Source organism: Hemibagrus wyckioides, linkage group LG24 (assembly GCF_019097595.1).
Source record: "Hemibagrus wyckioides isolate EC202008001 linkage group LG24, SWU_Hwy_1.0, whole genome shotgun sequence".
Taxonomy (NCBI): domain Eukaryota; kingdom Metazoa; phylum Chordata; class Actinopteri; order Siluriformes; family Bagridae; genus Hemibagrus; species Hemibagrus wyckioides.
In genome coordinates, this window is record NC_080733.1 from 9,585,418 (window position 1) to 9,609,295 (window position 23,878).

Here is a 23,878-nt window from a genome sequence, read left to right on the forward strand (position 1 = left end):
CATCTGTGGGATGTGCTGGACAAACAAGTCCAATCCATGGAGGCCGTACATCACAACTTACAGGACTTAAAAGATCTGCTGCTAACATCTTGGTGCCAGATACCACAGCCTCAGTGGGGCTGTTTTGGCAGAAAAGGGGGACCAACACAATATTAGACAGGTGGTCATAATGTTATGACTGATTGGTGTACATTTAAGTATGTAGTTTGAATCATAGTTGCCATACCAGGTTACTTGCCAAGTGGGTGATCAGTTGAGTAGAATTTTACGGCATACCATATAGACAAACGAATTCAAACATAAACACAAATTCCTTTTGCAGGAGCCCAGCTTGGCATTGAGGCTCAGAGCTTGTAAACATTACATTTTCTTTTATCTCCTCATGATTATTCATCATAAAATGTACTACAAATAAAAACAACACGAAAATGCATTCTAATGGCAAAAATGTTAAATGAGCCATGTAATTCACAGCCGTAGGAACTGGTCAGGGGTGTTACAGGGGCATGGTCTTCCCAGAACATGCATCTGCAAAACCAGTTGGTGACACTCCACTGGTTTCTGGGTTGTAACAGTGATAATAACAGTTCACAGCAGTTTAGGCACATCATAACTATCACACTGATCTTTGGTCTCTTGAATATTACAGCAGTCTTTTTGTTTTTTTTGTTTTTATCTTATCGTCATATTATCAATGCAGATCACATCATAAGATCTGTCTTCTCAGTTCTTAGTTCTCAGTTCTTCTCAATAAAAAAAAAACTTTATGACTAATCAGTAGGTTTAAAGGTTAAATCTTATACTTTAATATTTAAGCTTGGTCTTCAAAATTTTCTGAACCAACAGGCTGTGTTATTATACAAAAGAAACACTGGAGGTGTGTGTGAAATTCCTGTTACAGCATCTGGAGTGTGTTATTCTGCTTATACTTCACCAATTTACCAATGATTACAATGTTTAATTTAAGAAAATCAGACATGGTATAATGTTAGTTTACTGTATAGATTGAATGCAAGACATCCAAGAAACACCATTCCTGTTCTCACTTTGGTTATAGCAATGCAATGCTAAACACTTGTTTCCTCTCCAGCCTTGCTCAGTTTTCTCTTTCTTTTGTTTTCGCTTGATCAGATCTCTTTCTTTCACACTGTCTCTCAGAAAAAAAACGCAGCCTGCCATTTTACAGAGAAACCCGTAAAATCCTCTGTGTTGAAGACTTTGCTGTGCTGGGAAACTTCACAACACACCATAACTGTTACAAAGTGCTAACAACCAAGACTTCTTCAATGAATATTAAATAAATTTATTCAGTCCTAACAAAAAAAACCCCATCACAACATTAGGTTAAAATTTGTACTATTTTAAACAGCAGCATGTTTTTGAAATCTGTTTATTTATTATTCGTCTTAGATGCGGCACATTATTAACTGTTATTATAGAAACCGTATGTATAAGAACGAGAACGTTAGAACTTAGATTTTCCCGAGAATTGAGCACCCAAGAACTCTGCTCTAATTACATACATCTAATAAATAATGCATTCATGTAATAAACCTATAGCAGTATCAGATAAAGTCTTTAGCTATCATATTGCTGGTGTGATGTAATATTCACATTCTGTTGGCTGTGTACATCAAGTGATTGGCTTGTCGCAACAGTTTAACTCCAACAACAAACTGGAACATGAAGATCATGAAAAACTCAGTAATTGAAACGACACTAATTGACCAGTGGCAACAGTGTCCTTCCTGTTTTTCTTTCTTCTGAATTTTAAGCAGCACAAACACAGCGCTGCATGCTTGTCAACATTCTCAGACCGAGTAGACGTTGGCATCGTTAGCATTTAGCGCTGGAAGGGCGTACAGTGTGACACGCTGCACTCTGAGGCACAGGGTGGTGTATAGTGGAATCCCAGCTTCTGACTTCTGATGTGTTTGAAGTGTTTATAGAATATTGCTTACATGTTACCAGTTATACACAAACCAAGCAAATAACATGCAAAGTAACAGTGTAGCCTAAAACAATTATCTTATACTGAACGAACATGTAATAAGTTTTAAAGAAATACAAATATGGGTAGGCTTCCTGTTTGTTTATATTGAGAAAAGTCGAGATAACTAAATTCATTATTGCATATAACCTTGTGTGAGCAGGATTAGCATACAGTTTCACACACATCTCTAAGACCAGTTATGAATTAGCTGAGGTTGAGGAACTGAGCCAGACAGTGCTGACAGTGCTGACATTTCTACCTCTGGGTTTTTTCCATGCTTTCAAGTGTTTTCTGGGGCATCGAGATAGGTTTCATATTTTAAATTATAAAAAAAAGAAAGAAAAAAAGAAAGAAAGCGACGTCAACAAAAACCCTTTCCAGTTTAAGCCACACCCACTTTGGATTTAAATCCTAAATAGATAGATAGATAGATAGATAGATAGATAGATAGATAGATAGATAGATAGATAGATAGATAGATAGATAGATAGATAGATAGATAGATACTTTATTCATCCCAAAGGGAAATTCACACCTTATTTAAAGCACTACACAGAGGCAGATATTGTTATGGTATTACACCACTAGCGTTAGCATTTCTACAGCTAAAATATTGCCAAAACCTTGAAAGAATGTTAATAATTTTAATTTAAAACCTCAGGATACTCTAACAAAATAGATTAATAGGTTCAGAAAATATTTGGTTAAGCTAAATTGGTTGTCTAGGTCACCTCAGATCACTGCCAAACTCATGAACCATTTGACTCTACAGGAGTCACATGTATATCTGCTTCCCACTGCCTGGGTCTACATAGATGTATGCTATAAAGAAGCACACGTTTGATCCGTGTCACCTCAGGCTGTGTGGAGCTCACTGCTTCCTGGTGCGTGAAACTCTGCCTGTGGTGTCTGCTGGCCCTTACCTGCAGACAAACTAGTGATTTGTGCTTTGTGGCATGACACCACTACCATTCCTCGCACAAGATGGATAGCCTGGCCTGGCACTGGAGATATTACTGAAACCCTATCAGTGATATTAGCCAAAGGAAATGTGCCCTCCCTGGGGATGTCTCAATGCCGGGCCTTGATATACGACTGCGCCATTCCGCCTATCGCTCATAAAGCTCGGCTCCATGTGGAATGTATTATTATAAAGCAGGAAGTTATACTGGCCTTGGCCACATGGCAGTGCATCATATTCAGTACGCTTTGTCCCATTCCCACTGAGAGAAATGTGGAGTTTCCAGCAGCGTGGTCTGCCTGTGGCTGCAACACTCTGTCCTCTCTGATCTCAAAATCCCACAATATCAAAGGACAGACAGTTTTATTTTAACTCCCTGGATGTTGAAGTGCAAAAGGTTTTTGTTCTTTTTGTAATGTTATGTGTAAGACTAAGCGTGCCTGATGGACAGTTGAAAAGACTCTGTTTAGACTTTCTTTGAATTCCTTGTGTATGCACATTCCTGGTACCCTTGTTGAGACGCAATTTGAACAAAATGTTGTGTTTTCAAGAAGGATTAAATGAAAATTAAAATAGTGTGCTATTATAAGAAAATAATCAACTACCCACATGTTACTTTTTTTATAACATTACATCCAGAATTGTTTTATTAACAAGTGTTTTATTAATTTCAAAAACAATTGACAATGCTTTGTTTTTTTCTGCTATTAAGTTCATCAAACATTTCACAAATATGAGCCGTAAATCTCTGATTTCAAATGTTACCGAGCACAAGCAGTCCAACGAACCAAAATAAAATCACCAGCAATAAATTCTCTGTTCAAGATCATAGTGTCAGCCTTCTGTCCACAATCCAGGGGAGTTGAAAGTATTGTTGTGACCGTTTACTGCTGTTGGGAAATCACAGGAGATTTTATTTCTTTATTAAAAACTATCAACAACGAATAAAACTGTTAACAGGAGCATGATTCAAAAAGGGAGGCCAAGCATTGTTGTGGAAATGTACTGTACATGATGTCATACTTGTACTGAATACTGAATTTATTTTCTTCATGTTTAGCTGAGTGTGGTGGAACAATCAAGGACGAGCCCACAGGTCGCATCCTGTCTCCAGGTTACCCTGCGCCCTATGAGCACAATCTGCACTGCGTGTGGACCATCGAGGCTCCACCTGGAAGCACCATCGGGTCTGTATTACATGCTCCACCTGTCGCTTCTATCCTATCCCTTTACCTCATTCGTTCCTTTTGACAACATTATCAGCTCTTCATGGTTTCTAACTCTCATCTCTTATCTGACCTTGGATTCCAAACCATTAACTCTTTAACAATCTCAGTGGGAATTTACTGGCACGGGTCTCGGCAGTCTCAGTGTGTCACCACTGGCATGCCTGATATTCCAAGATTTATGCATAAGCTCAAACCATGATTGGATTTCAGTATGGTTGCTGTCAGTGTGTGTGTGTGTGTGTGTGTGTGTGCCAGTATTGTTCCAGGCTGGTATCTTAGTCATCAGGGCTGGGGGGTGTTAGGAGGGCATTAGCGTTTTGGCAGTCCTACACATTGGCCTCTCCCCTTTCCCTGTAAATCGCTGCTAATGAATGAACATGCGCTCTCTTTAATTGCCGCTTGTTTTGCCAGTGTAATTCTGCATGAAATCTCAGCGCCAGGCAGTATCTAATTGAAACGTGCCTCTAACAGCGCTGTGTATCCGACGCTTCCCTCTGTCCTTCAGCTGCACTCTGGACCGCTCCCAGACTCCTTCCTGCTGCAGTTTTTTTTTTTTCTTTTTTCTATTCTGAGTCAGATTGCATACTTCAGACTTAACATAAAGGTAAAGAAGGTTATCCCTGAGAACCTGGCTGCTCTTCTGTATTTTTATTAGTCAGCAAATGACTGCCATTAAGGATGTCAGGGAATGTGGGGTTTTATCATCTTATGGTGTTTTTGTGCTCGAGAGCCAGTCTGCTCTTTAAAACAAAAAGTTGCATTGGAATATCAATAATGATGAAGGTTACTTCACCTTGGATTTCCTCTCTCTTCTTGTTATGCAGCAGCAGCCATTTCTCATGGGGTTTTAGATGACGTGAAAAACCGAGCACTTTGTTGTGACTAGATAAGGATGAAGTAGCGTCTGCAGAACAAGATCAATATCTTGTTATCATAGATGCGCCATAATGTGTAAGCAGAACAAAACAAAGTACTTAAATGAATTTAGATTTACTGTGCTGTATTAGAAGATGTATTTATTTATTTATTTATTTTTCGCAAGCTTTTTATCGCAGGCTCACACACATTGATCTATTTCAGGCACTAGGGAATCCCCTTGAAAACGGAATGGAACTGTGTAAAAGTCTTAAACACTTTATTTCTTATTGTAGTCTTCCCTTTTCCTCATGATTACAGTTTTGTACTTCTTTTCTGAATGTTGTATACAGACTATATAATCACAGAATCTACCAAATTATGCTTTTTCTGCCTGTCTGTGAAACACTTACGCTGATAAAATAAAAAAGGCTTACATTTTTTTCATGCTTATAAATAACACCCTGTGTTTTGGTCATAGTTTAGAGACAAATATCCCAGAAACATATCTCAGTTGAATTTCTTTAACTGACTGCTTCGGTCAAGAAAAAATATGTGAACAACGATGTTAGATACAAGCATATATGTTTTTAGTGTATATGTGTGGTATCTGGTGAAAACCTCTTTAAATGGTCAAATGTTGATGTTACAGAAGCATCGTGGGCAATTTGATCATGAGAAATCCTGAAGAAATCATGAGAAGCACTAACTTAAAAAGGTTGTAGACATCTGTTAGTAGGTTGACTGTATTTCCTGCTGTGTTTATTAACCTGGCTCCTCATTTACCCAATGTACTCCTTATAGGCAGACAGCCAAGGCAAGGCCAGAAAGCAGCCTAAAATAAATAAATAAATAAATTAAATAAAATAAAAATTATATATGTATATGTGTGTATATATATATATATATATATATATATATATATATATATATATAATTTTATTTTAAAAAAGTTTTCTTCATTTTGGCTGTTTTAATGTTTATGTATTATATGTAATATCAGTGTATCATATCCATGGATATGGCTTCTTTAAAGAGAAAAAAACAATAGCATTAAGGAAATTAAGTAATAGACTACTATTTGTAAACAGCCTTTTTGATATTTAATCCTAATGAAGTCATTGTTAACTGTTAGAAGTCATGAACTTGTTTGAATCTCATTAACTTATTAAATTATTTACTATTAGACAAAAGCAGAATTTCTTTTCTTTAATCTCCAGCAGTATTTTAACCTTTTAGCACACCCTCATATGGGTTTAACCCTAGACAATAGAAAGTCTCTTGAAGCATGCAGTTAATTTTTCTATTAGAATCTATATAGAAGTCTGTTTTTTGGTCATTTTCACAGCATGAATATTTAACATACAAACCCTGTGTTCTTTAGTTCCTAGGAGCTGATAACATTTTAAAGCCTATTTTGTTTGCATTTTTAACCAAATCCAAAAAACGGCCTCAAGCCCTTAGCTGTTATCTGTGTAACACAGGAGGTTTTGTTTCGCCCGTGCCTTTGTTTTTGCTTGATGTGTTGTTAAATACGAGGCAATCACACACTGTAGTAGTGGAATTAATAGCCCACTGAAGTGCTCTAAACACTGGATTGAACACACATGCTAAGCTGCTTTATACACATTAAGCTTGTTTTGTTAAGCTTATCGATTTTATTCAGTAGTGTACAATCTTTTAACATGCTTCTAATAATCTGATGCATTTAAATTGAAGAAGTTTTATGTGTGATTTGTTTGATACATTTTCTCATAGTGAGAAAGCATGTAAATGAATTCTGGTGTGTGCAGCAAAAAAAAAAAGAGAGAGAGAAAGAAAAGATTATGAAGCCATTTCCAGAAGGATGCGTTTTTGTTTTTGGTTTCGTTTCACCATTTACAGATGCTTAGTAGGAAAACAGTATGAAGGAGGGATGTTGCTTTGCCTTACATTTTGCCTTGGATCTGACACCTTACTTCAATTTCATTTAAATTTACAACTTCGATCCGGTTTATGCTCAAAGCGGAAACAATAAGATGAAACCCTCATTTGTGATGAAGGCATTTGTATCTCTCAGCATCCAGAACTTTTTAACTCTTTTCATCAGAGGCCAAAAAATAGAATTTCCACCTGTTTTTAGGTTGAATTTATCTTTCAGTGGGGTTATTACCACATATGAAAGTAGATACTCAAAGCTTTCAACAAAGATTTATTGTTTTTCATAAGTATTTCTGCTTGTATCTGGTCTACTAAGAGCAATCTATTAGAAAAGTTACTAAAAAGATAAACTGTAAGATTTTTTTTCCACACAAATGTTATTTCATTTCTGCTATCTAAAAATTAAGTGTTCATGAGCATCTACTGTTTGAAGGTGTTACCTTCAGCCATTAAAATTCTCTGTAAGTTTATCCTAACAGACGTATAAACTTCTCACACTGAAAGCCAACTCACTTCATTTTATATCAGACTCATGGCTATAAAATATTTCATTTGTTTAAACTGATTTAAAATGTCTGATTTCCATTCAATGTGAAACACCAGTGTGCTGGTAAACAGGGTTAATCTAACCTAAAAGACATCAGACTTTTGTACAACTTAAAGCTCAGGAGTCGGCCATTATGGCTCTGTAGCTCTTAGATGAGTTCAAACTCACCATTAGTTTCTTGCCCTGTGTTTTCTCCCTTTTTCTCCAAAGGTTTTTGGCTTGAAATTTAGCTACAGTTTTATCACAAATTGCCAACAAGAAATTGACTGAAAATGAGTGACACTAAGAGACGTTGAGTGGTTTATTATAAAGGAGTTAAGGGGAGATCAGGATGCATTATGCCTTCAATAAACGCTGGAGGGAAATAGCCTGCAACACATCAGTTCAGTAGATGAGTCCATATTACTACCCGTGCTACATTCCAGTGAACTGTCTTCTTTGTTGGAGAGGGTTATTCATCATCATGTGGTCACTAGAGCTGAGAAATGCACAGAAAATAAGATTACACAAATACGCTCCTCTGACAGACTAGCTGTACTCTACATTTACACAAGATGACTGTAGCACTTTGACAGATGCTTTATATTACTGGATAACAATCACACTTCATCCTTCCATCCTCTTTACCGCTTATCGTACACAGAGTCGCAGGGAACCTGGAGTCCATCACAGAGGAGAGTTAGGGACACCTCCCTACAGGGCAAAGTCTCACACACACACACACATACACACACACACACACACACACACATACACACACACACACTCTATGGACAATTTAGAGATGCCAGTCAGCCTACACTGCATTTTTGGATTGGAATCTGGACAAGAGGAGGAAACCAAAGTACTGAAGCACAGAGAGAACATGCAAACTCGGTGAACACAGGCAGGAATCGAGCCGTCAACCATGGAAGTATACTAGAAAAGGGAAAATGTAATGCTACAGCATGCAAAGACATCCTTCTGCTTGTGGCAGAAGTTTGGAGAAGAAGCACATATGGCTGTGATGGTCAGATCCAGAATATGCTTGGCCATACAGTGTATGATTTCCCTGCTGTGATCTTTTCAATCAAATAAAAAAATACAATAATAAAAAGCAGTTTTCTTAGCGGGTAAAATGTATAGGCAGACTAGACTGAAACTGGATGGTTCATCATTTACATTTATTTCATTTCATATGCCTTTATCCAGAGAGACTTACAGAAATGCTTTGAAGTCTATATCAGTGAATACATGCTGATACTGGTGAGCTAGGTCAAGGACTGTGTGTCTAAGAAGGCTCTTGGGAGGTTAAAAGCATACAGATAACACAAGCGCTTTTATTTTGTTTTATTTATTTATTTTTCTAGTTTGCATGTGCTAATTTATATACTCAAAAAGAGGTGATCTTTAGACGCTGTTCTAAGACAGACAGTGACTTCGGCTGTTCAGGCATCTAGAGGAAGTTCATTCCACCGCCGAGGTGCCATAATAGAGAATAGTCTTGATGCATCCGTTCTTTTTACCCTGGGAGATGGTAGGGCCAGTTAAGCAGTGCTGGAGTGACCACTGATTGCTGTTACTGCTGTACCTTTTTATAGATAGATTCAACTGTATGTGTGTGTGTTTGTGTACATGTGCATGTCATTGTGCATATATATGTGCCATTGTGTGTGTGTCTGTATGATTCAGTGTGATTGTGTGCATGCGTGTACATGTGCATGTCATTGTGTGTGTATAATTTAGTGTGGTTTTGTGATTGTGTGTGTGTACATGTGCATGTCATTGTGTATGCACATGTGCATATGTGTCATTGTGTGTTTGCGTACATATGAAACAGCCTTTATTTGTCACAGTGAAATTCTTTCTTCGCATATCCCATCCTTGGAGGTTGGGGTCAGAGCGCAGGGTCACCCCTGGAGCAGAGAGGGTTAAGGGCCTTGCTCAAGGGCCCAACAGTGGCAACTTGGCGGTGCTGGGGCTTGAACCCCTGATCTTCCGGTCAACGACCCAGAGCCTTAACCACTTGAGCCACCACTGCCCCACTGAAATGATATGCATTTCATGGTGTGTGTGTGTGTCTGCATGCACCATTGTGTGTGTGTCATTGTGTTTGTGCATGTGCGTGTTTGTGTGTGTGTGTGTGTGTGTGTCTCTGCATGTACATATGGATTTCATTGTGTTTGTGTGTGTGTGTGTGTGTACCTTTGCATTTTGTGTGTGTGTGTGTCTGTGTGCGCACCCCTGTGGGTGTGTGTTCGTCTTTGTATGTGTGTGTGTTTGATTGTGTGAGTTTGGGTGGATATGTGGCTACATGATTATCTAAGCTCCTGACTCTAAGGTATGCATACATTCTTTTGATCCCATCTTGCATGATCAATTATTTAAGATCATTTGCAATGCATTAGTACTGGGATAACTCATACACTAATGTAAGGGCTCTAACAGAAGAGCGCTGAGGTGTAGGTGTGTGTGTGAGAGAGAGAGGGCAGTAACACACACGACACAGAGAAGGACAGATCTTGGCTCAGCAGTACAGAGATGACAGTTGTGAAGTAACTATGATATAAGAAGACAAAGTTACAGCAGGGACTTTTTTTTTCTTGTAATACACAGAAATGGACATGTCCCTTTAGTATTATGAAGTTGATGAAGGAGTAAGAGCATGAATAAGGAGGTGTTATGGGTATTTAGTGGTAGGATTAGTATAGAGTGTTACACCGAGGGGATGCAACACACTCCAGGGCTTACGGGAGGAGAAGAACACCTTTCATCCCTCTTTCATCTTCTCATCACAGGCTCATCTCCACCCTTGATCCACCTGTGTTTCTCAAAAGGTGATAATTACTTCCAAGAGCTACTTCTGACTGACAGTATCTATCACACACACACTCACACACACACACACACACACACGTCTGAGCTCTAGTGTGTCTCAGGCGTGTAGGATTAGACAGTTGGTAAAGCCGCTGTACCAAAACTGGCTTTGTACGCCTGAGTCAGAGCTCAGAGGATCCAGCGGCTCATCGGCAGTTGTGAAGCAAATCTCATTCACCTTCTGTCCTCTTCTTTTTCTTTTAATTTCTATTCTCATATTTTTCTTCTCTATCTTCTCACCTTTTTTCATTTCTGATTCTCTGATTTCTTTTCACCGTCTCAGATTTTCTTTTCTGTTCTCTTTTTCTTCTCTCCTTTTTACAATACTATTTTCAATTCTCTTCTTTTTCACCTCTTCCGCTCCTCTCCTCTCCTCTCCTCTGTTTATTCTTTTCTATTCTCTTCTGTCCTTTTTCTCTTCTCTTCTCTTCTCTTCTCTTCTCTTCTCTTCTCTTCCTTCCCTCCCTCCCTCCCTCCCTCCCTCCCTCCCTCCCTCCCTCCCTCCCTTTCCTTTCCTTTCCTTTCCTTTCCTTTCCTTTCCTTTCCTCTCCTCTCCTCTCCTCTCCTCTCCTCTCCTTAGATTTTCTCTTCTCTTTTCTTCCTTCCCTCCCTCCCTCCCTCCCTCCCTCCCTCCCTCCCTACCTTTCCTCTCCTCTCCTCTCCTCTCCTCTCCTCTCCTCTCCTCTCCTCTCCTCTCCTTAGATTTTCTTCTCTCTTCTCTTCTCTTCTCTCCCCCCCCCTTCCCTTCCCCCCTCTTCTCTTCTCTTCTCTTCTCTTCTCTCGCCTGTTCTCACCCCCTCAGAGCATTGGTATCAGGATGTGTGTTAGCACAGCTGTTTTGTCTGCTGTCTCTCTGCGCAAACAGATCCACAGCGTTAGACAGTAGCGCTGAGATTCAGACAGTCTGAATCATGGCAGAGATGAGCTGGATGTGCTGATCTGCAGATAAACGTGACAGCTGGCGAGATGGGCAGAGCGTTTCCACACGAGGACTTAATGCTTACTGCTGGAGAAATGGAGCTCCTTGTGCATGTCAACTTTCATTCATTCCATCTCGCTGTGCTTTCCAGAGCTTTTTGTACTTGAATGCACTTGCATCTTATTGTCTCACGGGTTGTGTAACGAATACACCGATGTAGATCAGAGTTAAGTGGACAAAATACATGCTGCATCGTTACACTAACACACGAACAAACACACTGAAGACACTGTGATGGAGATCCCTAAGTAAACACCTGCTCTGCTAGGTCTCATGAGAGCTTTTAGCAGAGGCCTGAGCTGTGAGATCCTGATGAGGTTACAGATTGGGCCGTGTGGATAAAGTGGGCCCAGGAGCTCGGATGTGCTGATTCAGCTCACATGCTGGTCTTTATAACCAACCAATCTGTCAGCAAAATAGATTAAAATGACTATCAATAACACACCAGCCACACCGTGCTGCTTAACTTTGCACTTGGGGCCAAGGACATTTTTTTATTCTCCTCCTAATGCTTTACTCTTCGTGGCAGCATCTTCTCTTTAAATCGCTAAAAAAAAGACATCAGTTGCAATAAACAACCAAGACCTTTGCACTAGAATTAGGTGCATGCTTAAACTCAATATGTCCTGTGTGTCAAGTTCTAGCAATACAAAGCAGCTGTGTTGTTGTGTTTTTGCCACGGCTCTCCTTTTCCATTACAATCTTACTGCCTTACTAACCTTAGCTCAGGGTATTTTTACTGAATGCTTGCCCAGGCAGACCCCTAAAGTTATTTTATTTCTTAAACACAGGAAAAGACTCGGAGGTGAAGTCACACCTCATTGCATAGTTTCAAAAAGGTGACACCTTTCTGAAAAAAAAAAGAGAGAAACAAAACAAACAAAGCAGGATAGGTTTTCAAGTTTTTTTTTAGTTGTTAGAGCAAATTTCCTATTCCAAAATTGGCAGTGTCAATCATTTTTGTATGCAAAAAAAGAAAAAAAAGTACCAAAGGACGATAGCAAAGGAAATTTTAGGGCTTCAGTGGAGATGAAACAGAAGGCAGTTTTTATTTTATACAGACTTGTTAAAGCAAGCTCTTTTATCAGTCTCTCTCTCTCTCTCACACATACACATACACGCATATATTTTGTGATATTTTAGCTACCTATAGAGAGAGATGAGATGAGATGAGATGTACTGTTATTAATCCCCTGTAGGGGGAATTCAACTTGACACAGCAGAGCAAGAGGATCAAAGAAAACCTATACGTCAAAAATAAAAATAAATAAATAAAAACGATATAAAAATGATTATAAAAATAAAAATATTATTATTAGTAGTAGTAGTAGTAGTATTATAAAAATAATAACCAATAATAAAAAAAAAAATCCGTGTACACGATATACTGTATGTACATATGCTAGTTACTCATGCATTCAGCCATGATGACACTCTGAGCTCGACACTGGAGCCTTCTCATCAGCTGAAGTGATCCATGTGTAAAACTCCAGTCAACCGCTCTCTATATGAGTCACACATTTACACATTACTAATAATTTACACACTCTCACACTTTGTGTATTCTCCAGTTAGCTCATATACCTGACTTAGTTTCATGTGGCTCACTGATCCAACCACATGCTTTAATTATGAATTTCTTCCTCCCTCTCTCTCTCTCTCTCTCTCTCTCGCTCTCTTTTTCTTTCTTTACACCTGAGGTTCATCAGCAGCAGCATCTGCCTCCTTTAACTCCTGTGCACCAGCAACACTTTATTTATTTCAGCCTCGTGTTTGCATTTGCCATCTGTCACTGAAACCTCTCTTCAGCCTCTGCATCAATCTCTCTCTTCCTATTTACCAAGTGGATCAAGTGTCACTTTCAGAGTCCAGCTGTTCCATAGCTGCCATCATTGTCTATGTACCTTCATTTGTGTAGCAATAAAACATTCCAGGAAAACAGGTTCAGAAAGTGTCTTTGCAGAGAACTAAATCTGCGTTACATCGTCATTTCAACAAGGATGCAATCCCCATTCTGTCAGTGCAATCTCATTTTAGCTGCTGATAGATGATTGTTGTGAATTTCAGTAAATGTCTCTGAACTTCTTCTTTTGTGTGTGTGTGTGTGTGTGTGTGTATGCGTGGTCAGGCTGCACTTTCTGGTTTTCCACACTGAGGAAGTGCATGATGTGTTGCGGATCTGGGATGGGCCTCAGGACGGAGGTGTACTTCTCAAAGAGTTGAGCGGCTCCACGCTGCCTCTGGACATCCACAGCACCTTCAACTCCATCAGCCTGCAGTTCACTACTGACTTCTTCACCAGCAAGCAGGGCTTCGCTCTGCAGTTCTCAGGTCTGTTTTGTAGGAACAAAATGGCTACCAAATAGATAGGAAATCAATCAACCATTAACTCAAAATCCCTTTATGTTTGTTCAGTCCTTCATTTATTTATTTTCATACATAAGATAATCAATCAATCAATCAATCAACACCTATGTATTTGTTTGCTTGTTTGTATTTTAATTGTCTCACTATTAATAATCAAGCAGATTTTTTTATAATTTGTGGAAATTTCCCTGAACTGAAATCACACTGTTAGTATAATGGAACCTTGGCATACGAATGTCCTCCCTTTTTGCATATGAAGTATTTCAGGAAAACGAAGAAAATGAACCGAACTAAATGCCGGGCTAAGTTGCGCATATACACGTATACGTCTGGAAAGCCAAGCGAAGCTAACCGAAGTGAGTTTATGAATTTCACAGGTTTATTTTTTCAGTCAGCGAAAAGCTTTTTTCGAGAGTTAACCCCCAGATGCCAACATTGCCTTCAGCATGCATTCAAAAGCTATGTGATTTTTCTGGCGTGTTTTTTTTTTTTTTTTTGACCGTATGGTGGCGTGAGGGATCTGTTCTATTTTTAGTCCAAGCTTGGTGGCACGACTTCCTTTGAGGACCCTTGACATGCTTAGCTTGGGTCAGTTCTTTGTAAGCAGCCATACAGTTTACATATGCTTCGTATTGGTAATATTGGTAATATCTTGGGTGGCTGGAACAGATTACCTGCATTTACATTTTTTAATGGGATAATTTGTTTCACAATACAACTTTTTCCTTAAGAACTCACCTCCAGAAGGAATTAAATTCATATACTGAGGTTCCACTATATTCCAATTATTTATTTAATGAATTTCTTTAGAAAAGATGAAATATCATACTTGAAAACATGCGAAAAAGAAAAGATATTTTTTATTTTATACAATTAGAGCATTGTATATGTATATTTTACATTTTGCTATTATATATAATTTTTATTCTTGTTTTAAGATCAAGATATCTCTCAGTGTCTTGTCCCAAAATGTCTAGAATATTGTCTCATGAAAAATTGTCTATGCTTCAAATTTCTTGAATATCAAAACATTCTAGAGTAGCTATAGGAGGCCATGGAGGAACAGAGTTATCTAATCAGGCATTCTCGTATCCAGTGGTAAGGATCTCTGCAGGAACAGCTGGAAATAAAGCAGTCTCAATCTGTACATAGTCTGGAGGAGATTGCAATCTGATTGGTTTCAGCCAACACAACTGGCGTGAAAGGATTTGAGTGACAACGCTGTGCCCCTTCAGTGGATTTCCATCTGTTAATTTTCACACCACACCTGTTCAGTTCCGTGCTACAATGCCAATAACAGATTTCACACTTTGCACGTGTATCCTGCATCGTCCTCTAAAAGAGAAGGCTGATGCTAGTTAGAGGGAGAGGTGAACTCGCCTAGCTCACAGAATCTTCTAGTTATCAATATAATATAAGCACAAGCATGATAAATGTTGTAATAAATCTGAGGCTGCTTTTCTGACTCTCTCACAGAGAATGCACTATAGTCCTGTCCAGCTGAGCTAGCAATTTGTCTGACATTACACCAGACATTTGTACGGCAGCCAGTCTTCCTATCTTATCATCCAGACTCTTCTGACATGCAGAAGAAGCTGCATCTCTTTGGTGTGTGTGTGTGTTTGTGTGTGTGTGTGTGTGTGTGTGTGTGTGTGTGTGTTTGTGTGTGTGTGTGTTTGTGTGTGTGTGTGTTTGTGTGTGTCCTTGTTATTTCAGACCCTCTGTGTTTATCTTAACTTGAATTAGCATGAGGCACATATGTGGAGAATGTGCACAGATGTGAATAAATAAGAGTATGGATAAGGCTCTGCCGAGTGGAACTGATGTGAGCCATGTGCTGCAATGACCAAGATTTACAAAATTCAACATTAGGCTAAACTCTCTGCTTTGCTAAGATATGATCCTCTAAAAATGACCACCAATTCATTTACTCTGGATCCTGATCCAGTGCCCTTTCTTTCTTTCTTTCTTTCTTTCTTTCTTTCTTTCTTTCTTTCTTTCTTTCTTTCTTTCTTTCTTTCTTTCTTTCTTTCTTTCTTTCCTTCCTTCCTTCCTTTTACCCATCCATCCATCCATCCATCCATCCACGCATCCATCCATCCATCCATCCAACCAACCATCCATCAATCCATCCAAATGCTATCAATATCAGTTACCTGAATTTTCCAGTCAATGATCAGTATCTTATTTTTTGTTTAATTGTTTCCCCAATGATCTTAAATCAAAATGGTATGCAAAAAAAGTTCCTAGAGACTGTTATCAATTAAAAGTCACTTATAAATGATGACAATAGGTTTGAATTCACATTAAATATCCTTTAAAGGTATTAGCAGTTCAATACTTATTCCACCATTACATGTGTAATGAGTCATTCTCAACGTTTTCATGCGTCGGGGGCAGTGAAGCATGATAATAATTAGCGACAGCGGTTAGAGCAGTACAAAGAGATCCTAGATCTGTGTTTGTATTGCTATAAAATTAAAACACACAGCCTGGATTATTGAGAAATCCATTGCAGAGTAGTAAATGGCATGGGAGGATTAATGAGCCTGTTTCTTTTGTAGTGTCCACGGCTACATCCTGTAACGACCCTGGTTTTCCTACTAATGGCACACGCAGTGGGGACAGTAAAGAGCCGGGGGACTATGTGCTGTTCCAGTGTGATCCTGGTTACTTGCTTCAGGGAGCCAGTAAAATCACCTGCACTGAGATCAACAACCGTTTCTTCTGGCAACCTGAACCACCCACCTGCTCAGGTAACTTCTTTCTGCACTACACAGAAAAATGTTTAGGTAAATTGATATTTGGAAAAACGTTTCAATTTTATTAACTAGCCAGCAATAGTTGCACTTCAATAAGCTTAATTAGAATCAGATTTTACAATAAGTGAAAAATATATTTGGCAAAAGCTTCTTAGTTTGTACTTTGGAAAATGACAGTAATTAACAACAGCAATTAAGAGCATGTAATTAGCTGCCTTGTTCGATTAAAGCCACATTGAGTTTACATGAAAGCTGAGACACAACACAAACAAATCCAGGGACATTTCTAAGGATTATATGTAAAAACCCTGAACCAGATGTCAACAGACATCAGCACAATCTGCCTACTGGCTCAATACAGATGTTTTGCACATTTTGCAAAAAAAAGTTAGCAAATGAACTGAATAAAATGTGCAAGAATGTAAAATGAGAAATAATTCAAGATAAATAAGAGTGGGATGACTAGGAAAGAACAATTGATTATGAGTTTTGTTCCAAAGATGTGTCAAAAGAAGCTTATCTTTCAATATGGGCCGTAGCAAAAATGCAGATGGTAAACTATAAATGTTTGAGTAAGACTCGATTTCTGTAGCTTTTAAACTCTTCAGGAGGCCGAGGGTCATCAATCGTTGTCTCAGTGCTTCTTTGGCAAGGCAGTTGTATTGATTGTTTGCAGTTTGTTCCTAAAATGAAAAAGTGCTTCTATGTCGTATGTTCCAGCTCCGTGTGGGGGGAACCTGACTGGACCAAGTGGCCTGATTTTATCCCCTGAATACCCTGAGCCCTACCCTCATGGAAGAGAGTGTGACTGGACAGTCACCGTCACCCAAGACTACATCATCTCCCTCACTTTCAACCAGTATGCAAATATTTTGATTGGTCTGATGATGTATAAAAAGATTTATTTTTGTGGAAAAAATTATGAGTGTTCAGAGCCAGGTTACACGTGTGATTATGTTGATTTTCTGCTCCGCTTAAGTTCAATCCTCTGAGGTTGCCAGATCTTTTCTTGTTTTGAATAATGTCTAGACCACCACTTTTAAACACAAGCACATACAAGCAAGAAAGAATTTAATAATAAAAGTCTGTCATCTAATAGAAGTCTAGTAATCTAAACTGTAAATGCCACAATGCAAATATGGTTTGATCTTACAACATTTCCCGGTGTTATTCTGCAGCTTATAAAATAGTACTTGATCCAGCACATCCTGTTGTATTATCTATTATCTGGTGGCAGCAAATTGTGGGCTACACTATAACTAGTGTTAGATTAGAGTGATGAATACAGATCTACTCATTTTCAATATTAAAATATGACTGCATGTGCTGAACTCTGAATATGGACCATAATCATTCACAATGAGCATAGACAACAAAATACTTAGCCAATAGCACTTTGAGGCTTATTCATTTTCCTGTCTTTCCCTAGCTTTAGCCTAGAGCCCAGCTATGACTTCCTGCACATATACGATGGACCTGACTCTCTCAGCCCGCTGCTGGGAAGCTTCTACGGTACTGATGTCCCAGACCGCATAGAAAGTAGCTCCAATAGACTTTTCCTGGCTTTCCGGAGTGATGCCTCACTCAGCAGCAACGGCTTTGTCTTGCAGTACACAGGTACGCACCAGCACTTCCCCCTGGTGGGAGCAATCAATTATATAGAGGAGCTGTGTGATGGCACTCTGTTGTATTGAGCACCTGATTGAATTTGACTGTATATGACACTGCTGATAAAATGATACGAATAATAAACGGTCAAATAGCTATTAAATCCTGCTTGACCTATTTACCATGCATCAAATTTGTCCATCTGCTTGTTTTGCATGAGTAAGGAAACAATATTAGTGCTGTGTAAATTGGTTTTCTTAACAAACAGGCTATTTGAATGTACTTTTGATTCCCCTGTACTCCACTTCACACTCTATGTAATTATCAACCGATAGGTACCAAGCGTAACTGAAGATAAAAAGAGGTGCTAGAATTGTACAGAAAAGCTGTAATGCTCGCGCTAAAGCTGCGAGTCGGTCAATTATACCTCCAAATAAATGAGAACAAATGCTTGTTTGTTGGCCCTCTGTGCTCCCGGTGACCATGATTCAGCTTGTCTGCTCATTGAGGTACAGTAGAACAGGAGAATGGATCTGTCCTCTGATGTGTCTTACATAAATTATCTCTGGTGACTGGAAGTGTAAGAAATCACAGTCTCAGTGTTTGCTCTCGTTAAGTGTGTCAGAATATGATGATCTGAATAAAAGCTGTGGATCTGTTTTTTGTGAAACCCTGATGAGTTCTTCAGTCTGACTGGTCAGAAGGTGTTGATTAGTTTTCTAACAGCAGCAGTAGCTAAATCATATCACAGGGTTATTTTTTTACATTCTGGTTCCAATGTGGTATGATTTCTATAGCATTACATTATTGACAGAGACTTGTAATGTAGATGCTCCACACATTTACTCATTAGTCAGAGAGAGCAGTGCTGTGAAGTGTGACATGCTGAAGTTTTTGTTAATTTTTTAAGCTTCATTAGAAAGGAAATATTGAGGTGGGAGAGGGATCAACTGTTTATAGCTACTATAATCATATATGTTATACCATGAACATCTCGTTCAGGAGATGTTCCACATAATTAAACAGAAGTAAAAATGTTTAGTGTAAGTATAGTGTTTCATTATTACTGGAAATTGCCATGGTGTAAAGGACTTCCATGTGGTAAAGCCTTGCCTGCCACAGCAGTGATTATTTTCCTATGCCAGAATACCCTGAAGTGTTTTGTGTGTGTATAAATATGTGGTATTGATTTAACTCATGCTACTAAAAAATGATGCAATTTTGTTTGTGCTATCCTACTATCCTATAGAATTATTCAACACTAAATGAGCAACAGTACAACACTAGGAGCTGAATGAGTTAGACACGGGTGCAGGCACAGCACCACATTCAGTGTGAGAATGTTTAACATTTAACAGTGTTTTCTCAATTTGCTGGACCAAATGTATTCAGTTGTGCCACTTTTAAAGCTACAACTCCAGCTCCTGATCATTTCACTAATGAATTGTAATGATGCAGTAATGAGGAAAACATGCACACTTTAGCTTGTTTGTTAATGGGCAGTTTCTTTTGAACAGTCATGTATGTCTGCTTTGGTCCTGGCTCATGTTGGTCACCGCTATTCAAGCCAGTGTTCTTGGATCAGGTTTCAGGCACCATCAACCACTTAACAGACCAATCAGATTTTCCCAAGCCTCCAGCTGGGTTTGATTGGCCTCTGAGGAGCAATATGGGGACTCGGCAGGGTTGACCGATAGTTAAATAAACATACACACACACAAACACACACAGAGTCACGACTACTCTATTACATCTCAGTGCTCACTGCCAGATCAAACACTTAGAATGCACAAGCACAAGCAGGCATACCGCCACAAACAGACACACACTGAGGCCCACACACATACACATTCACACACACACATACACCTGTGCTACTCCTCAGGGCCAAGGCTGCAGTCCAGTCTTAATTACAGGCGAGCGCCAGGCTTTTGGTGTGGGAGTGCAGCGAGGCCAGGTGCTTGCTAATGTCAGCTGTCAGGCTGCAGGTTGTGTGTGCTTGGCCGCATGGAGCAGATTGCAGACCTGCGTCAGTGCTCCTCTCAGCCATGATGAGCACAAGCCTGTTTCTCTCACATGGCTAGTGTTTGCGAGTTAACCCGAGCTCCAGTTAAGCATAGACTCATCTTCTTATAGACGTCTTACAGACAGCACATCAAAACAATCAGTTGCACTTTCTCTGCACATGGCCACATAGAAATGGCAATTGATTTCTAATTTAGTTCCAAATCTTCTCGTGCACTCGGGTACATGTAACACCAATCTGTGAGTGACTGTTCTGTGTAGTCAGCAGGCCTTTGTCCAGCCTAGTGTCACTTTCAATCTCTCCTGTGTCTGCTTCAAGAACAAACGTGCACCTCATCAGGATAGAGTGAAGGGGTGGGGGAATCAGAGCATAAAGAACGTCTCTAGGTTTGCGTGTATGTGTGTGTGTGTGTGTGTGTGTGAAAGTGAGTGTGTCGACTTCTTGTACACATATTTATATGCACTTATTTATACAGAGTACATCTTGGGACTTCTTTTTTGGATAATCAACATAATTGTCCTGATACTGACCATTGACTGTTTTTGGACCCACTACTCCTTCACTACTATTACAAGATCATTGATTTAAAAAAAAAAAAAAACGGAAATAAATCATCCATATTTGCCCTTTCTGTCTGTTGCTAATGCATCTGCCTTTTTTCTACTTTCCTAATGTCTTTTGCATTTTAATTCTCGCACACAGAGAATCCCAGAGAGTCCTGCTTTGAGCCAGGTCTTGTCCGGAACGGGACTCGAATTGGCACAGAGTTGAAGCTCGGTTCAACAGTCACCTACTACTGTGATAACGGCTATACGCTGGAGGGAGAAGCTGTCCTCACCTGTGTCATGGGGGCAGACAGCAAACCCACCTGGAACAAACCTAAACCTGTTTGCATAGGTGAGAAAAACTCACTTCACCTAGAAATTTATCATTTTGAAGGAATGTAAATGAATGTTTCTCCTTCGTGCTGAAAATATAAAAAGAGTACGGATTAAAAAAATGACAGCACATATACATACTAAAAAAATCGATGTAATAAAATTGTATGTATGCCAGCTCGCTTGTAGATTGTACTGTCTTGTGCACTGTTTCCCTGGAGAGAGGGAAAGACATTTCTAATCCATAGAGACTCTTAGAAAACATTGCAATTTCACTTTGGCAAACACTGGGGACATCCACAAGAGCAGCTCTGCAATCAGACAAGGAAAGTAATTTAAGATCAGCGGAATGAAGGAGCAGAGGAGAGGAGATGGGGAAGACAGAAAATTAGTGTTTAATACTCTCTCTCTCTCTCTGTGTGTGTGTGTCTCTCTCTCTCTGCCTGTCTCACAGCCCTGTGCGGTGGCCAGTACTCTGGGCTGGAGGGAGTTGTGCTCTCGCCTGGGTATCCTGGAAACTACAGTGGTGGGAGAACATGTCTCTACTCAGTGGTTGTGCCCAATGATTATGGTATGCATCATCATTCAGTCTAAGATGGATAAGCTTTACCTCTGCTAATACACCAGTGGTACTGATTAACTTATATGACTTCTTGTTCAAAATCCCATAACATCAGTGGCATTATGTGCCAAGCAGAAAAAAAGTAGTCTTTTCACTTCATTACAATCTGTTGAACTTTTGAAGATCATTTGTAGTTTCTGCTACGAATAACACTCTGAGAAAAAAAAAATACAAGAGTTAGTTAACAATGAAAACAGCTCATTGGCTCATTAGTCACTCTTTAGTCTTTATTCAACTTTCTATAATTCAGTTCTGAAGTTTCTATAAGTTGTGCATTTACTTTAACATTGAAAATGACCTGCATGACTGAAATTCCTTCACAGACATATTGTATCATACAGAATCACTCACTGTTTCTCCCTCCCTCTGTCTGATGAAGGGAGTAAATGAGAACTCAGTAGCTGCTGGAGGGTTTGTGAATGCAGCCATAGCTCATTTCACACCAGCAGGTGCTACTTGACCACATGATGCTGTTGTCTGTGTCATAAAAGGTAGAGGTCATTTGGGCAATTCAGAGAACCCTGCGGCATCACACCATCGTTGGCTTCCAAAAGGAACATATTTTCAACTGGCTGAGGCACCTTTTGTGGAAATAGATGTGCAGTAGTTAAGGCACATTTGTGGGCATGTTCTAACAGCTTTGAAGGCAGGAAAAAAAAAGATGCGTGTGTGTTATCGTAAACTGGGTGTCTTTATATTTTTTATGGTTTGTGGGGGTGTAGAGTCATGATTTGTCATGATTTTGGTATCTTTACAAGTGCTTCTGTCAAAAAATGTCATTTCTCTCTCTCCCGGTTCAATTCTTCTCCTGATAGTGGTCTTCAGCCAGTTTGCCTTCTTCCAGACGGCTCTGAATGATGTGGTGGAAGTTTACGACGGTCCAACGCAACATGCCCGGGTCTTGAGCTCGCTCTCAGGGTCTCACTCAGGTCAGATCACTACCCCTCCCACCCGATATGGTACAATCCATTCCCAATACCAGTGGAATTCAAGTAAAATGCAACCTAAAACTGACAAAGGTTAAAGTCCAGAGTGATCGACAACTTGACGTTTAATAATTATTAATTATTACTACATTACAAAGGATTTTCCTTCTGCATTGCTGCTTCACATTTACACTTTTGGCCAGTGCCATAGACTAGTTACCAGATAAACAGATAAATTATTAGAGATATTTCTTTTAATCTGATGAAGGGAGTAAAACCTGAACTTATCTGTCTATATCATTAAACATTCTATTAATATTGCTCTTTTTGTTTCACTTCAGCTAAATAATTCAAATAAATGAATGCGACTATATTATTTTATTTTATTTTTTATTTTATACAGTATTTCAGTGCAGAATTTCTTTTTTTCTCTATGCCCCCTGGACTATACACTGCATCTCTCTCTCTCTCTCTCTCCACACACATGATTATATTTTTATAGTGTAAGTCAGAGAGTAAATACATAGTTTCGAAAGTAAGAGACATTTCATAAGCTTGTATATATTTCATAGTTCTATGAAACCCTGCTGGCGTTTTCGACAGTGGTTGTGCTGCTATTTGAAATAAACACCAACAGCCTGTTAAACTTTACTCTCTGGCTCTTTTTACCAGCAGCAATAACTGTGTGCAAATTCTTAATTATCGGAGTGCACTGTAGCCGAAAGGAGGAAAACACTGAGTTTCTGTATTTAACATAACAGACTTAATGACTCATAAAGGCAGAGTTAAGCAGGCAGAGTTAAATGCAGAAAGCTTTTAGTTTTTAAGAAGAAAAAAAAACCCTTTCTGACAGTACCTTGTTAGCGTCAACGCAGACGCGCTTAGTGCATTCAAGCGGTTTTCATCCTGAGATTCTGCTTGTCCCTGTTGACGTGTCTCCTGTGCATTTAGTTTTCCTGCTGGACCTCCTGCAATCCATCGTGCTTAGATTATAATAAAGAACACTGCCTGCTTATTCACAGAGGACATTTAGGTTAGGGAACACGCTCTGCAAACGAACTTGAGTTGAAGTGTATGGAGAATGTGAAAATTTGCTTAGTCTATCATGCACGGTGAACAAAGCATCATATGGGCTGTGAGGGAAAAAATATTTCTGGCAGCTCTTGTATATTTGTTGAATATCACACAAATATCAAATGCTGGCATCAATGACATCTATTTCTGCAGTCGCTTGTCAGACAGCTTAACATATCTATAACGAAATATGAAACACTACACAAGGTATTTTTCAACATACTACACTTTCTAAGTAAATATGAAGTACGTCCAGGAAGGAGCCGTCATCCAAG

At 39.2% G+C, this 23,878-nt stretch overlaps 1 protein-coding gene across 1 annotated transcript in view; it reads left to right on the forward strand.

Annotated features, from left to right (window-relative positions):
* Positions 1–23,878, forward strand: part of csmd2 (CUB and Sushi multiple domains 2) — a 287,362-nt gene that overhangs the window by 181,075 nt on the left and 82,409 nt on the right. The window contains exons 25-32 of the mRNA XM_058378138.1: positions 4,015–4,141; positions 13,469–13,671; positions 16,272–16,463; positions 17,190–17,328; positions 17,899–18,086; positions 20,806–21,000; positions 21,436–21,552; positions 22,419–22,532. Coding sequence (XP_058234121.1) covers positions 4,015–4,141; positions 13,469–13,671; positions 16,272–16,463; positions 17,190–17,328; positions 17,899–18,086; positions 20,806–21,000; positions 21,436–21,552; positions 22,419–22,532 — 1,275 coding nt within the window. The remainder of the gene's footprint in view (positions 1–4,014; positions 4,142–13,468; positions 13,672–16,271; positions 16,464–17,189; positions 17,329–17,898; positions 18,087–20,805; positions 21,001–21,435; positions 21,553–22,418; positions 22,533–23,878) is intronic.